Below are 15,039 nucleotides of genomic sequence, written 5' to 3'. Positions count from 1 at the left end.
GCAATTAGGTACATTTCCCAGAATGTTGATTTAAGAAAACCTTTTGCTTTGACCTGGAAAAGAGGATAAATAAAACATGATGCAGCTTGCTCCAAACAGTATCTTCCTTCTTCCGCTTTAAGCCAGCTCCAGTTTATTCAGGCAAACGTTAAGGAAGATTTGGATTTTTTTCTTACGAAAATGACAAGGAAATCCTTTGGATTCTATTCTGAAACTGGGAAATAACAGAGTCTACAAATGCTTTCTGTGCTGCTGTGTGTGGTGAGTTAAACAACTGGATTGGAGTAGTACATTTGTTTAACCTCCCAGCATAATGAGCTGCCAGGGGGATTGCTCTACTTAGTAGCAGCCGTTCATTACTCCGCAACCATTTGCGACGTGTTATTTCTCTTATAGCAAAGAGAATTGGCGCTTCTTAGTTTTAGCTTTCTTTTTCTGTGACAGTTAGTGTCAACAGCCCTGAGACTTGGCCAAAACAATCCTAACAAATCCTAATCCCAGTGTTTCAAGGTAAGTATTTGTTTCTCAGAATTATTCTGTGTTAGTGCTGCATGTTTGCACTGGACCTTTTTAAATGCAACAGTGATGAAAGAAATACTTGAGCTGAACAGTATGTTTATTTTTTTTGTTCTTTGAAAGCACTTTGCATGTTCTTTATTCTTACCTTTCACTACAATAGCTATGAAATTTGTAGTAGAAGGCATTTTTGGGGTGATAATGATACTGCCATTATATCATACAGATCATCAGACCAAAATTAATTATGAGACAATGAGAATTCCATTTGTAATGACACAGATGTAGTTGGATGTGCCACTCTGTACATTAAAATGTCAAAAGTTTCAAAATTAACCAGCAACTGAAGCCACCCTCTACCCAAGAGCATAATTAATGCTTGTTGTTGTTCAAGGGGTGCAATGTAAGAGCAATAGAGCTTTTATAAAACAGAGATCAATTTTTTAAAGGCATCCCATTTTCAAACATTAGCTGAACTGTCAAGGGAGAAGAGGAATTTTTGCTAATGGCAAAAGAAATGATTATTTTAGGGAGTGAATTAATAGGCTATTAATGAGCCTTGTTCCCAGTGCATTGTTCACTTCACACTTGACAGCAGCTTCATGGATCAGAATGGAATGTGTCTGTTCTTAACTGTAAGTTTTAATATTTTGCATTGAAAGATCATAATGTTGCTTCATCATTAAAATAACCACAAAATTAACTTTTGCCCCAAGGGAAAGACAGATGGCAGTTTGATGGCCTCATTATTCTCTTTTAATAAGAGAAAGATTTTATATTCGTGTATATAATCTGAAAAGATCTCTTAAGAAACTAATGCTTGCTAGAAGAATAAAAAAGATATAGCCATATAATGTAATTTAATTTTGCCTATCTAAAAATATTAAGTATGACAAGATCTCTTGAATGTTTTCCTTTTCTCCAACAGAAGTAGTCTCAATGATACTAACAGTAAGTGCACTTGGCCCATGGAAGCCTGTAGTGACCTTTGAGCACTGCCTTAGCAGGGCTTGTATTTCCCTCGCAGTGTGTGTGAGGGATCTTTGCAGGGTCAGGCCTCAATTCCTAACAGATGGTCACACACCCTTGTAATGTGAGTGAACGAAAATGCATGTAGTAATTGGAAGAAAGTAGCCATAAACCATAAAATCCATGATTTGCTAGGCAGTCTTGGGTGGTGTACTTACCATGCATGTGCCTCGACAGGCCCTTTCCAAGTGCTGCACAGTGCTGGGCTGTTACTGTTGACTCAGATGCTTCACCCTTTTGAGAATCTGAGTAAATAAATATGTACCCACCTTCCAGAGACTTAATGCTCACGATGGACATTGGAATAAGAGGAAAAGGTGCGGCTGATTACAGCCCATCTGATCCACTCCAGCAGAGGTGCTGCTTCTGTTTGTTTGGTTTTCTGTTAAGTGATATAAGAACAATTTGCGTGACTTATTTAATAATCTGAAAAAGGGAGGCGGAGAGGAGGAGTGATGGAATGAAAATGAAAGTGCATCCTCAGTAAGGCATTCTGTCCGCCACATTTGTCACTGCATATGCAGGGAACATCACAAGGAAATTCTTGCAACAAGTAAATATTTCTAGTTGTCTTAGGCTACAACCTTGAAGGCTGGGTTCCTTTTTGCTGTGAATATATACCTTTGATTTGAAACTTGGGCAGTCTTAGAATTGCTGTCATAAGGAGTATATGGAAAATGTTGCGTCCATCAAGGCATTTTTTTCTCATTTCCTCTGCTCTTGTTTTCAACCCAAATGCAAGGTAGGAAGAAGCCTCATTTGACTGATTTCAGCTAATTCCAAGAGATTTTCATAGCCCAGACAGCCTACATTCAGGGACAAGTAGCCCCAAGGAGAGGAAAAGGGCCCATAAGCTGCCTGCAGGCGCACAGTGCTGACTGGGACTCCTTCAACATGGAAAGGACCACCTGGGACTGTTTAACACAGCACCCTATGGTAGATGCTGCAAACCTTCTCTGGCACTGCAGATGTGCTGACCTCTTTCTGCCTCTGATGCAGGCTATTTTGTCATTGAATATGATCTGGGATCAGTAATCGCTGTTCAGACAAAGCTCCTGTTCTAGGTTCTATTACAATGCAAAGGAAAAGAAATTAAATTACATCCTCAGATGGAAATTAATGTCTGTGGGCAGAGTGTACTCTTAGCATATAGGTGATACGCATGGTAAGCAGAAGAATTTGAAACTGGCTGCCTTGGCATTGTGTAGGATTTACACAGGCTCAACTGACAGCTGAATCTAGTCTATTGCTTTTTACCACTGTCTGATTAAGATGGAAAAAAGTTGTTAAAATCCAAAATAGAATAATAGCTGAGAAAAATACCAATTAAATCTACGACATACATCCTTTCTGTTTTACTTAGAAGGTACAAACCAATTATGAATACAAAACAGAAAAAATAATCAGTGCAACAATGAAATTAAACTCCAGATGAAGTCAACACATTTCTTTTTGTCTTGCTTTATATTATAATGAGTACTACTTACTGTATAGTAGTCAAATGAAAAGGATTTATTCAGTGAATTATTGAGAGTAATGAAACACCAATGAACTATGATAAACTAAGTAGAAAATTACACATTCAAATGACACAGATCTGCATACTTCCTAAGGCTGCTTATGTTTGTCTCATGGGCATTAGAGGTGTTGTGATTTCAGTTCTGTCATACATTCCTGCATGTAAGGCAGCTTAAGGAAGTCACGTAGATGGGTGGATTTGATTTGTCTTGCCTAACAGTATTTCTGTGTTTTTGACAGTGACAAATAATGAGACAGTAGCAAATGCATATTGCTAAAATTATTATTTCAGACTTTGGTAAATAGGTTATTCCCTTTCTTTGAAAACAAATGCATCCTATCTTTATTTAGTACCTGAGATGTGGGTTGTTTTTTTTTTCTTTTTTCATTTACACTGGTATTTTAAAAGGCAAGTGACTTAAGCTTTAATGGGAAAGACTCCTCAAGTAGCATAAGGTATTCACCATCTTTAAAGTATTTACTATTTTGTCCACTTAGTTCAGATCTGAAATTTATTTCTCCTTTGAAATAACTTAACAAACCCTAGTAGGGTTTGGATTAAGGATAGATATAGTACAATATTCTAAATGCTTAGATTTCCGTTCACTGTAAGGAAATAAAAATCAAGATCCTTTGGAGTGATCAAGGAAAGACAGTTTTTGTAGCTTACAGAAGAAAAACTTTCACAGTTTGTAGCTGTAAAGGTTTGGTAGATAGTATGAGATTACAGTAGATACTTTCAAGGTGTTGTAACCAACCTCCTTCATTAGTCATGACTGGAACACAGTATCTTATTCATTCTAGAAGTAACAGCAGTATTTGCTGCTTAAAGGCTGATTACCTATTTTTCTTTCTTTTTCTTTTTTCTCCCCTAGCGTTCATCATCATTAAACGTTTTGGACTTTTCAAGTGGTTTAGAAATGGAATTGCCTTCCACGAGGTTATCTAGGTCAGTGGATCCGCAGGTGCAAGGTGCTGCTGCTGCAGAGCTCAGCCCGCCCCAGGACACCCCCCGTGAGTGTAACACACCGGCAGCATCGGCGCCCAGGCACAGCTCGGCCTCGGGCAGAGCTCCAGGTGACCTGAGCCCAGGGGCAGCCGCCAGCCTCGCGCCAGGGGATGCACTCCAGGGCAGTGTCAAGTGTAAGGTAAGAATCACTGAAACTCCTTTATTCCTGAGAAATCCACATTCAGTGATAGCACCTATTATGGTTAAAGTCAGCTAAAGTCTATTTCAATAAATAAAGTTTTGCTCCTCTACTGGTGTATGAGGACTGATTAGAAAGTATTTTCTTAAGACAGAAATAACAGAAATTAGTAGTAAGACTTATGTGTTCTTCCCTGCAGCTGGAAGAGGAAGACTTCAGTACTGTGAATCATCCTCTAGAGAACAACTTGGCTACAGCTGGGCCAGATGTGAATGAATTCACTCTTTCTATGCAAAACGTGCTGGAAGAACCTATCAATCTATCAATTAAAAAACCTCAGTGTTGTGCTTCTCTTCCTGAACTGTTCAGCAACAATACTTTCCTGACGCTGAATGCTGGAATGAGACAACATGGGAATGAAGAAGGTACTAGGCTGTTCGCTATTTCATTTAGGTTTGGGGTATTTCTTAGCACTGTACCTCTGCAAACATTGCAAAGCAGTGTGCTTATTAGTGTACTTGCATAAATTTGCTTTTCTAGCAAGCTTCAAATATTATCAAGTACTTAAATGGAAGAGAGTGCTTGATCTCATTTGTGGAGGAAAAAATGGAAATGATATGCCTTGAATTTGTAACATCCTTCATCTGTGAACCAGACACTGACATGTCTGTGTGAAGTACCTGGAGTATTCGTTCTCTTAGAAGCACTCTGGCTAATGAGACCTGCAGTTATTACTATTGAAGAGATGGTTTGAAGAGTCCAAATTCAATTAAAAAAAAATTGCATCCAAAATTCAATGTGCCTTCTGTTAAGTCCTTCAAATCACTAGTATAGCAAATTTTTGTTAGGTTATTATTTTGCACAGTATGTGCTTCTCCTTGGCTCTGTCTACTGTGAATGTTCCCTTCAGCCAAGGTCTATTTCTTCAGTCTTAATGGAGAATTAGACCTTACTTAACTCTGTTCACGGGCAAATTGCCAGCATCGTTGTGCTACACTAAAAAGCCTCATTCCTGCAATCTCTAAAAGTCAATGGGACTATTCATGCAAGCAAGGGATTGCAGGATCAAGCTGTTATTCTGTGACTTATGCCAATATTTGGCTGCTTTTCTCTGTAAAAAATGAGTTAATATTTCTATCACTGTGCTGTATTTATATTCAGAGAATTCTAATTAGTGCAAAGAAGGCCCAGCTCAGTGAGCCAGGGAAATGTCTTTGTCTTCTCTTATGTACACTAAACCAAACTGTGACAATTAGACCATGATCATTTGCCCACCTAGTAAAGATGAGCAGCACCCCTCAAAAGAGTGCAGAAATGGCCTCAGTCAGCTAAGACTCTTCAGAGGGAGCAGCTTTGTAGTGTGGGCTTTGGACTATGTGACACTATGTACAAAATACGGTCCTTTTTTAGGACCTGGCATAGAGTCATATAGTCCCCAAGAGATGCTACCGATCTGCTCCATGCAAAGCACCCAGTCCTGTTGTGGGGCGGCGGGGGAGTGGAAAGCCTGGAGCCCCAAATGCTCTGCTGCTCCCGTGCTGTGAAGATGCTGCAGGAGTGAAGGGCTCCAGTCCTGCTCTCGCTGTGAGTCGAGCGCAGTGCAGGGGCTGGAGCTGATGCAACTGCAGCGAGTGATGAGCGCAGGGAGAGGTGGTAACTGCTGCTAGGGCAGCTTTGCTAATGGCTCTCAGTAGGACTAGCTGGCTTCAGCAGTGCTCTGCTTCCTAAATACTGAGCTGCTGGTGTATCTCTCCAGTGACTCATTCTCACCTAATGTCTAATCTAAACATTTCAGCTTAATTTACAGCAAAATGCTTCTTATTCTACCCCAGGGGATGTGGTAAAAACTCAGCATAGTTTCATCATTTTCTGTCTTATAGCTTCTTTATTTCTTATTGGGGTTTGAGTCGGTCTCCTCCCTACTGCCTTGAGTACAAATCTGATTATTTCAGTCTTTCTTCAGAGATCTTTTTTGTTTATTTGTTTCTGTTTTGCTTTTTTTTATGATACCTACTGCATGTTCTGAGTTCTTTGCAATTAAGGAGTGTTGCCCAAAAAATGTTGTACCTCAGGCCTCCAGAGTACCGAGCAGAGTGTAGGGTATTGACTTACTCTGTTTTACAGTCCTCACTACTGATGATACGTTGCAGACTGATATTTGTCTTTTTTGCAGCTGCAGCATTATATTGTTGTGTATGTCATATGTGTAACATATGGTCACTTTAACCTTCAGTTCTTTCTTAGCGTAACATCTATAGTCAGTTACTTTCTGTGGTGATTTTTATGCAGTCAATCTTCACAAGCATTGTTCTTGCTGCTGTATAACATGAGTTTACTGGCTTGGGACACCTTTTTCTCTGATAGTTTTCAAATGGAAATATTCACTGAAGCACTGGAAAGCTCTCGGATGTGGTGAAATCCATAAATTTTAAAAGTACACTGTTTTGTGACCCAAGTTACTGATTAGGACTATCACTTCCACTAAGTGTCCTCTAGTTTGGCAGCAGACAAGAGCTGCTCCTTCAGCTCACTGTGCCTTCACCTTTTAGTAATTCTATCCAGTTCCATGACTACCAACCTCCACCTGAGCCACAGAAACAAATGAATAAGACATTGGGAATGACATGAAATACACCTTCCCTTGTTAGTCTCCATTCTATTTTATTTCCTGTGGCTGAGGGGAAAAAAAAAAAAAAAATCCCCAGGCTATCTCAGAAACATAGTGCTATCAAACCACAGGGTAGGGACCCTTGATCTGACCTAGGTTTTCTTTCAAAAGGCATTGTTTTTCATGGCACTCACATGTCTTCATGAAGTCATGGTATTTGTTTTATTTTCTTATTAGTAAGCTAATTCCTAAGAAGGGAAAGAGATTCTGTGGAGTTTGTCGGTGAACAGATCTTAACGAGGGTGTCCATCAGGGCAATCATCTCTGCCTCATCCATCTCTCCAGAGCAGCTTTGTTACTCTTGTGTCTAGTCTCAGCCAGAGCTATAGTCACTTAAATGCTTATGTACAGTATAGGTGTGAATTCATGTGCTTATATGGCATTATATTTGTTGGAGGTTATAATGGAATCATATTCTAGCTTTCATCTCTCAGTGGTAGTAGCAATGGTGGGGAGACAGAATTTCTTTCCTATTTTTGAGTGATTAGAATTATCTAGAAGCTTCTTAACATGGACCAGGATGCTAAGGAGAATTCCAGAGCTGAAAGGCTCAGGCCTCAGTAGGTCTGTAATTCAAGTAACAGGCTGTATAGCAAAGAGGATTTACTTATATAGTTCCATGTATCTGGAAATACAGGATTCCAACCATTGCAACAAAGTGTTTTGAAAAAGCTCCTCAGATTCAAGACAGGAACTGTGATAAAAAAGAGAAAGACCAAAGACTGGATCCCAGAATAGAAAATAGCATACATGTTTTATATATGTGTACAGATGAAATGATTCTATAATTCACTTGTAATATCATATTAAACACCAGTCAGAAGCACATGAATATTGAAATACTTTCTACCCTAATCTGACCCTGGTATTATAAATATTTTATTCATTTTCTTATCTTCTGTTCCAGATTCCAATAACTGTGAAAAGGAACATTTTGAAATGGGTATGAAAAGCAATCAGAATGTCAGGTAACTGTCATTTTTATATAGAAGCACCAGCCACAGGCACTTATGCATGTATTTAGAAAATTTGTCATATTTAATGCTAATAAGAAACTTGTTTTAAAAAAAAACTGCAAGATTCCTTGTAGATAATAATTTTGAAAGTTGTAAAGGATTCTCTTAAACAATTTTTAAAAGTGGCAAATTAGTGCATTTCTGTTATTCTGTTGTGATTTTCCAGAAAATATCAATATTTACAAACTTATCTTGTTGATCAACAAGAGAATGTTTAGCATCTAATGAGATATTAAAAATACTGAGTAGGGGAACATAATGACAAGAGGATTTAAATTACCTCAATAGTTTTATAAATTTTACTTTAAGATATTGTTTTGTTACTATTTTAAAGTAAAACTGAATGATGTATCATGTTCCTTTTTGAAGCTAGCTGGACTGAAAAGTGTTAAGCATGGGTATGTGTGGGGATTTTGTAGAATATAAGTGGGTTTAACAATGTGTCATTTTAACTGTAGAGCTGGCACTAAGGAGCTGAAGATCCCCTATGTGCGACTTGAACGCCTGAAGATGTGTGTGTCAGAAGCGGGGGATCTGCCAGTGTTTAAGCTGCAGCCGCAGGAGAGTGAGCAGGAGGGTGCTTTCCTTCTGGTAATTGAATGTGGGTCCCAGTCTTCAAGTATGGCAATAAAAGTGAGTGGAATTTGCTTGAAGGTTTATTTGCTTTCTCCCTGTTTTTCCCACCATCTTGTACTTCCAAGACACCTGCCTTACTGGCAGTTGTTATATGCTAAGCAGGAATGTTGGTTGTTTTTTGCCCTGGACGCTTTTGTGATGGGCTGAGTAACATCCACATTTAGAGAGGATGCAGCTTGTGTTGGCCGTGTAACTCACTGTTACTTCCATTTCTGAGAAGTCATTTGCTGGGATTGGGTAGCTGATAGGTTGTTTGTCAGAATACAAAAACATGGCTAACTTGGGCAGGCCATAATCAATGCTGAGCTGGGCCGGGAGTGTTGAACTCAGTGCCCTCTCTACCAGAGGTCGCTGCCGGTTTGTCTGCAGGTAGCTGCTACTGTTAGATTCTTGGTCATGAAGATGATCATGATGCGATTCCAAATTTTTCTCCCTTCAAGATAAATAAAAACAGTCTTTCTGAAGGACCGAAATCCAAAGAGGACCCAGAAGATAGAGAAGTCCTTGCTGCCCACACTGCAGGACACACGCTGTCTCCTCCAGCAGATCCTCTGTCAGTTAATCAGAAGCTCAGCAACGGCAGCTCCCTCGTGAAGAAACCTCCAGTGACTCAGGAAGTCACTCCAATAGAAAATGAGGATTTCTGTGCTGTGTGTCTTAATGGAGGAGAACTGTTGTGCTGTGATCACTGCCCCAAGGTGTTCCATCTCTCATGCCATGTTCCAGCCCTGCTCAGCTTTCCAGTGTGAGTAAATGTGACATTTCCCTAATGTGTTCGGTTTTGTTTGCCTCCTTTAGAATATATCCTCAGGAATATGTGCTTCAATCTTAGAAGTATAATGATTGCATCTCTCACTTGCTTTCTTAAGCCTGGAAGAATTATCTGGCATATTATGAACTCAAATTATTAGCAATAATAATTCCAGTCATGTATGCTCTTTCTGCAGTTAGATGTACAGACCTTTAAAAACATACTCACAACTTGAGGCAAATAAAGCTCTGATGTGATCGTATGATATCTGTATTGTAAAGATCAGCTGTTCCCTGCAAGAACAGACGCTATCAAAAGGACATCTGCAGTCAGGAACCCTGAAAAACTATTCAGCTTTTCTAGTCGGCCAGTTCTAGCCTCATAACATAAAGCTTTAGATAACCTATTATCTTAAATACATGCAAGGTCATGCTTTTTAGGGCATTTTGAAGGGATTTGTGCTAATGTTTAGGGCATAGGTTTCCCTAAGACATACAGATACTAGCAACTCGTTACAGCCAAATGGTTATGTGGCAAAAATAAAGAAATTGGCACACGTACTGAACTTGAAAATTTCACATGCTAAACTTGAAAATTCAGACTGGGTAATTATTGTCTGCTACTGGTGTTGCATAATTCTGAACTCTGTTATAAATCATTACCAGGTGGCATCCAGAAGCTACTCCATTTCAGCCAAGCCCAATTAGGTGTCCCAGCTGAGCAAAATGCCTTGTGGGATACCAGTTGAGAGATTGTGGCCTGTTCTTTCTGTTCAAAAGGCACAAAGTGCCATCTTTTGTCCTTTCATTCTTTTCTTAAAGAGCTAAGTCATTTTTAAAGCTCTAGTACCAAAAGGCTGTGAAAAGCAAGTTTTCCTTGTAAAACAAACTCCGTAAGACAGGTGAGGTTTTCAGGAATTACTTCGGATCATATTTCTTTATGATCCTTTATCTAGTTAAGGATCTTTTAGCAGTTGCATCATTAAGAGTTTTATGAGGACAAAAGGTTTCTGGAAATGGACTTGCTAGCAAGGTACTTCTGCCCTTGCTGAGTTATATCAGTTTGGCGGTGTATTGCATGCACATCCTTTTGTAATAATCTTGATTTATGTGATATATTTCTTAATAGATCCATTTTTCTTTTATGATCCAACTGTTTGCTGCTTGATGTTTTTTTCATTTTTTAAGAAGAGAACATTTCATTGTGTATAGCTGCACTTGTTGTGTGTAAGAATTTCCATTTTTTACTTTTATTTTGCTCTATCCCAGAATAAGTGTAGTGAATAGAAACTGAAATTCTACATTTATAATTAGATTTGAATCTCTTGGAGAGTGTCTAGTACAATGAGCTTAAGACTGTCTGCTATTCTAGGATTGATTAAAAATGAGAATTGTTTCCAAATACAGTGCTTCCTAAGTTGTTTACTGTTTAACAAAGTGGTTCACAAAAATTGACAGAAGTTCTTTGCTTTGTTGTTTTGCAGGGGAGAATGGGTTTGTACACTTTGCCGTAATCCAGTGAAGCCAGAGGTAGAATATGACTGTGAAAATGCTCGTTACAGCCACAGTAATAAAGCACCAGATGGCCTTGATGAATATGACCAGAAGGTGGGAATAACTCTATACTGTACTTTATAAAAAAAGAATCTTATGATCTCAGTATACAGCTTTGCCTCTTATAACTGGTCTGACTTGGTTGCTACTAGAGCATTTCAGAGGGCAGTAAATACAAGAAAGGTATTAATTTAATGGTCAGTTATATCATTCTCCTCTTCCTAGAAATTCTTGTTTAATTTTACAATAAATTCGATGTTACGGAAAGATGAGACTGACAGATTTGGAATCCCTTTTCTCCTCTGAACAGGGAAAGCCCGCTCAGCAGCAGCAGAGCAAGCTTCCATGCATCAGCTTTGCCTGGCTCTCTGCCTCTTAAACGTTTTCATTTAAGACTTGGCATCCTCTCAGACAACTACTTAGGGCAGTTGGAATGATATTTCTTTTTTGTGATGTGGACAGCTTTTGACTCTCAGTTGGATTGGAATCATTAGCCCACTTCATATGGACCGTTAGTAACCTTTAAGATGACGTTCTGGCGCTGTCAACCCAGCCCAGATGAAAGCTTGTACTGTTTGCTCCCCCATTACTTGTTTCCTCTGATAAATGTCTCATGAAAAACAGCTTTCCTTAAAGTTCACTTGGTACCAGGAAGCAGGAAGTTCCAAATGCATGTCCTGTGTATGTGAGTGATGGTGGATGGGGAGGTGGGTGCAGATGCTGAGCTGGTCCTGTGCTAATTAAATCTGTGATTTGATGGTAGTCTGGTCTAGGCTCTCTGTGTAAAGACAACAGCAATAGTTCTTAAAGCACTGCAGTCCCATGGCAAGGCCTGGGAGCCTCGCCACAGTAACACACAAATTTATCTGTGCGTATAGGGCTCAGACCATGTCCATACAGGGTTGAGTATAACTTCTGGACTTCTTTGTAATCCTTGTCTCTCTTGTATTGGGTACAACTAGCCAGAAATAGCTGTGATCTGAGCATTGATTAAGGAAGTGTTAATTAGAAAATGGAGTTAATTCCCTTGCTCAGTTAATAGTTGTGGCTTTCGAACTGCTTTGCAGCACATTTCTTGGCCTCAGAGGAAAAAATAAATAAAAAGTTTAAGTATTTTGCAAGGTAATGTTAATGATGAATGATTAACAACCATTTTCGTACAGTGCTGTTAACTGCATAACCTGTACCTGTTTGTATGAAAGGAATATGAACAGAGTGAAACATTTTCCACTGAATTGTTTCCATGCTGATGTTGCTGTTCCTTTAGTTCAGAGCCAAGAGTGAGTGCAGAAAAAAGATAGGGGTGAATTCTGAACAGTTTCATCTAGTCATAAAAATAAGTTTTCAGGAAAGAAACATACAGAAAGAAAAATAAAATACAGATAAGCCTTTGCTTCTTTCCTCTATTGTCCTTCCTTATTATCCTCATTTTCAAAACTGCTAAAATGCTATATGGTGCCCCCAAGTTAGTGAGATGTGCCATCTTGCATCAGAAATGCACAGGCTGCATAAGACACTCCTTATTGTTAGTATGGATTAGCTAAGGACAAGGGCAAAACTTGCTGGCTTTGAATTAAAACATATTTCTAATCTGGATTTTACAGAAGTGTGAAAAGTTGCTGCTTTCCCTGTTCTGCAGTAGCCTGAGCCTCCCGTTCCACGAGCCTGTGAGCCCCCTTGTAAGTACTGCACGCATGTGGGCTGAGGGCAGCCAGGCAGTACTGTGGTGCTGCTCACAAATTCTTCCTTGGTCTCCTCACAAGATGTTCACTCACACTCCTCCTCAGCAGTTTTGTGTCACAGGGGTAGGTGCCTTCCTCTTGCAGGGGATGCGAAAGGTGCTTGCTCAAAGGCAGGTAAATTCTGACCAATGTTTGTGGGCCAGGTTTGAAAGTTCAAGATGCTTGTAGGACACCAAGGTAAAATGAGGCACTCTGGTGGTTAAAATTGTTGACCTGCTGTGTATATGGAGAATGTTACAGCGCTTTAGGAAAGGTCTGCTTTAGAAATAACCCTGCCTCAAGTTTTGATGCAGAAAAATTTAAGGAGTGGCAATGGGTGCCCATTGAAATAAATTTTTGCTGGACTTTAAAAAGAGAGTATAGCATGGTATTTTTAGTCACTCTAGACACACTACTTCCCTCAGTGTCAACTGACAGTGATGCTGCACATTATTTTTATATCAGCTCTCTGCTTTATATGTATTATTGATTATGGTTAAATGACAACAGTTATATCATGGGATAAACATTAGGAAATGCAAACAGCAGAACAGTCACCGAAATCTGCTGTTTGCAAGATAAATCTTGCAAGCAATTTTTTTGTTGTTGTTTTCACTCAGACCTGAGAAGGCAAGCAGGAAGATGATGTGTAAGTGCAGATTCTAAGAGACTAGAACTTTATGCCTTGCTCTGCAAGGAATCTTCTCCAGTTACTTCTATCCAAACTTGGATAGAAGTTACTGGGGATTAAATGTCAGAATTAAAAAGGTTACATCTGTTTACTTGTATTTTATTCTTATTGCAGGCTCGGCATTATTATCAGATCATAAAAAAGCCAATGGATTTGTCAACCATACGAAAAAAGCTGCAAAAAAAGGACAAATCCCACTATTCATCTCCGGAAGAACTCGTGACTGATGTGCGCCTCATGTTTTGGAACTGTGCAAAGTTCAATTACGTAGGTATCTACTGTGCACGGGTGAGAGCTGCTAAACTGGAGCCTTGCTCTTTCAAGTTGTCACACTGGTGTAACTATTGGTTCCATTGACATCAGATGTGTGACTGGGATAAAGAGAAAGGGTTGGTTTTTTTGGTTTTTTTCCTTTGGAAATTATATGCATTTTTTTAATTACATAAGTTCTGTATCTGAGACCTGGTGCTGTGTATGGTGAGAAAATTAAAGAAGGATGGCTTTAATGAACAACTTTCTGGAATGATGTTGAGCTTACCTTGAGAAGCCAGGCATATCCAGCAAAACAGCTAGCAAAAGGCAGGTGCATAGAAATTCCTGAGCAATGAAGATTGCTCTTCTGTCTAGTCCACTGCACATCTCTCTTATAGATGCAGAAATGTTTCCCTTAATAGCTGCATCTGGTTTTTACTTACACTGAGAATGCAGCGGGACTAATGGTCTGTAGAAAGTGCGTAGGAGACTAATGGGGATGTAGTGGACAGAACCAAGGCAAGATGGTAGGGAAGGGTAGGAGCTTCTTTCTGATCCTTGGTGACTTCAGTGTGCAATACCACTGAATGATTATTTATTCTCTTACAGCCAGATTCGGAGGTTGCTGAGGCTGGACGATGCTTAGATGTATTCTTTCAGGGCAAACTGAAGGAGATTTATCCAGACAGACATTTTCCTTCGATGCAACAAGATGACTCCGATTCTGAAGAGGTGGAGAGTCACAATAACAAAATGCCCTCCAAAGACTTCCAGTGGCCATCATATGGACAGGAGTGTGTTCAGCCTAAAAGGAGACGGCGCCACGCTGTAAGAATGCAAAAGCAAAAGCATTTGGTTGCCAAGTGGCCAGCCTGCTAATTCTGTTTACAGCTACTGATGAGGAGTTTTGACAGTGCTGTATGGGAAAACTGTCAAGTTTTTATCCCATTGTTGTCATCAGTTCTCCAGCTTTGTGGGATAGTGTCAGTTGTATATAAATGTGTGAGCTTGTGCAAGTGAAAGCTCTCAGGCCACACAGTTATTTTCTTGACAGAAATCGTTTTTTTTTTTCCCAGTCTAAACTCTCTAGCTAGTCACTACTTGTTTCCTTTGTACACAGGGAAGTGAAAAAAATAAAAGAACCATGTTTCAGCCAGCTAACAGCCTTCCTCAGGTATGACCTCCTGAAGATACCAGATTTGCTCTGAGGAATCCAGCAGCATAACTTGAGAAAGTTAAGGTGTGTAGAAGGAAAGCAAAGCACTCAGGCTGTTACCTTGACCTCTCCTCATCTTTTGACCATATGCCTTATTTCTAGATCCTAGGGATAGATAAGAGATGCAAAGTGCTTGAATCTGTCAACATTCCTTCTACTAAACCACCTATATGTTTTGCAGTGTTTACTTTGAAGTACTACTGTTTTGGTGATAGGCAATGGTGATTAATAATAAAAGTAATATGTTAATAATATTTAACACTCCTGTACCATTTTATAATATGTTTAACATGACATTTTTATAGAGCACAGGTAAAACCATGT

The 15,039-nt window shown here is 39.4% G+C and overlaps 1 protein-coding gene across 1 annotated transcript in view; it reads left to right on the top strand.

The window, feature by feature from the left end:
- Positions 1 to 14,432, top strand: part of TRIM66 (tripartite motif containing 66) — a 31,617-nt gene extending 17,185 nt beyond the window's left edge. Inside the window, exons 12-20 of the mRNA XM_026034781.1 lie at positions 3,939 to 4,211; positions 4,411 to 4,636; positions 7,787 to 7,847; positions 8,354 to 8,528; positions 8,972 to 9,276; positions 10,766 to 10,889; positions 12,440 to 12,514; positions 13,362 to 13,514; positions 14,109 to 14,432. Coding sequence (XP_025890566.1) covers positions 3,939 to 4,211; positions 4,411 to 4,636; positions 7,787 to 7,847; positions 8,354 to 8,528; positions 8,972 to 9,276; positions 10,766 to 10,889; positions 12,440 to 12,514; positions 13,362 to 13,514; positions 14,109 to 14,378 — 1,662 coding nt within the window. The 3' untranslated portion in view covers positions 14,379 to 14,432. The remainder of the gene's footprint in view (positions 1 to 3,938; positions 4,212 to 4,410; positions 4,637 to 7,786; positions 7,848 to 8,353; positions 8,529 to 8,971; positions 9,277 to 10,765; positions 10,890 to 12,439; positions 12,515 to 13,361; positions 13,515 to 14,108) is intronic.
- Positions 14,433 to 15,039: the final 607 nt, after the last annotated feature.

Source organism: Nothoprocta perdicaria, unplaced genomic scaffold (genome assembly GCF_003342845.1).
Source record: "Nothoprocta perdicaria isolate Ctin4 unplaced genomic scaffold, notPer1 scaffold_15, whole genome shotgun sequence".
In the NCBI taxonomy this organism is placed as follows: Eukaryota; Metazoa; Chordata; class Aves; order Tinamiformes; family Tinamidae; genus Nothoprocta; species Nothoprocta perdicaria.
This window is presented reverse-complemented; position numbering and strand designations above follow the sequence as displayed.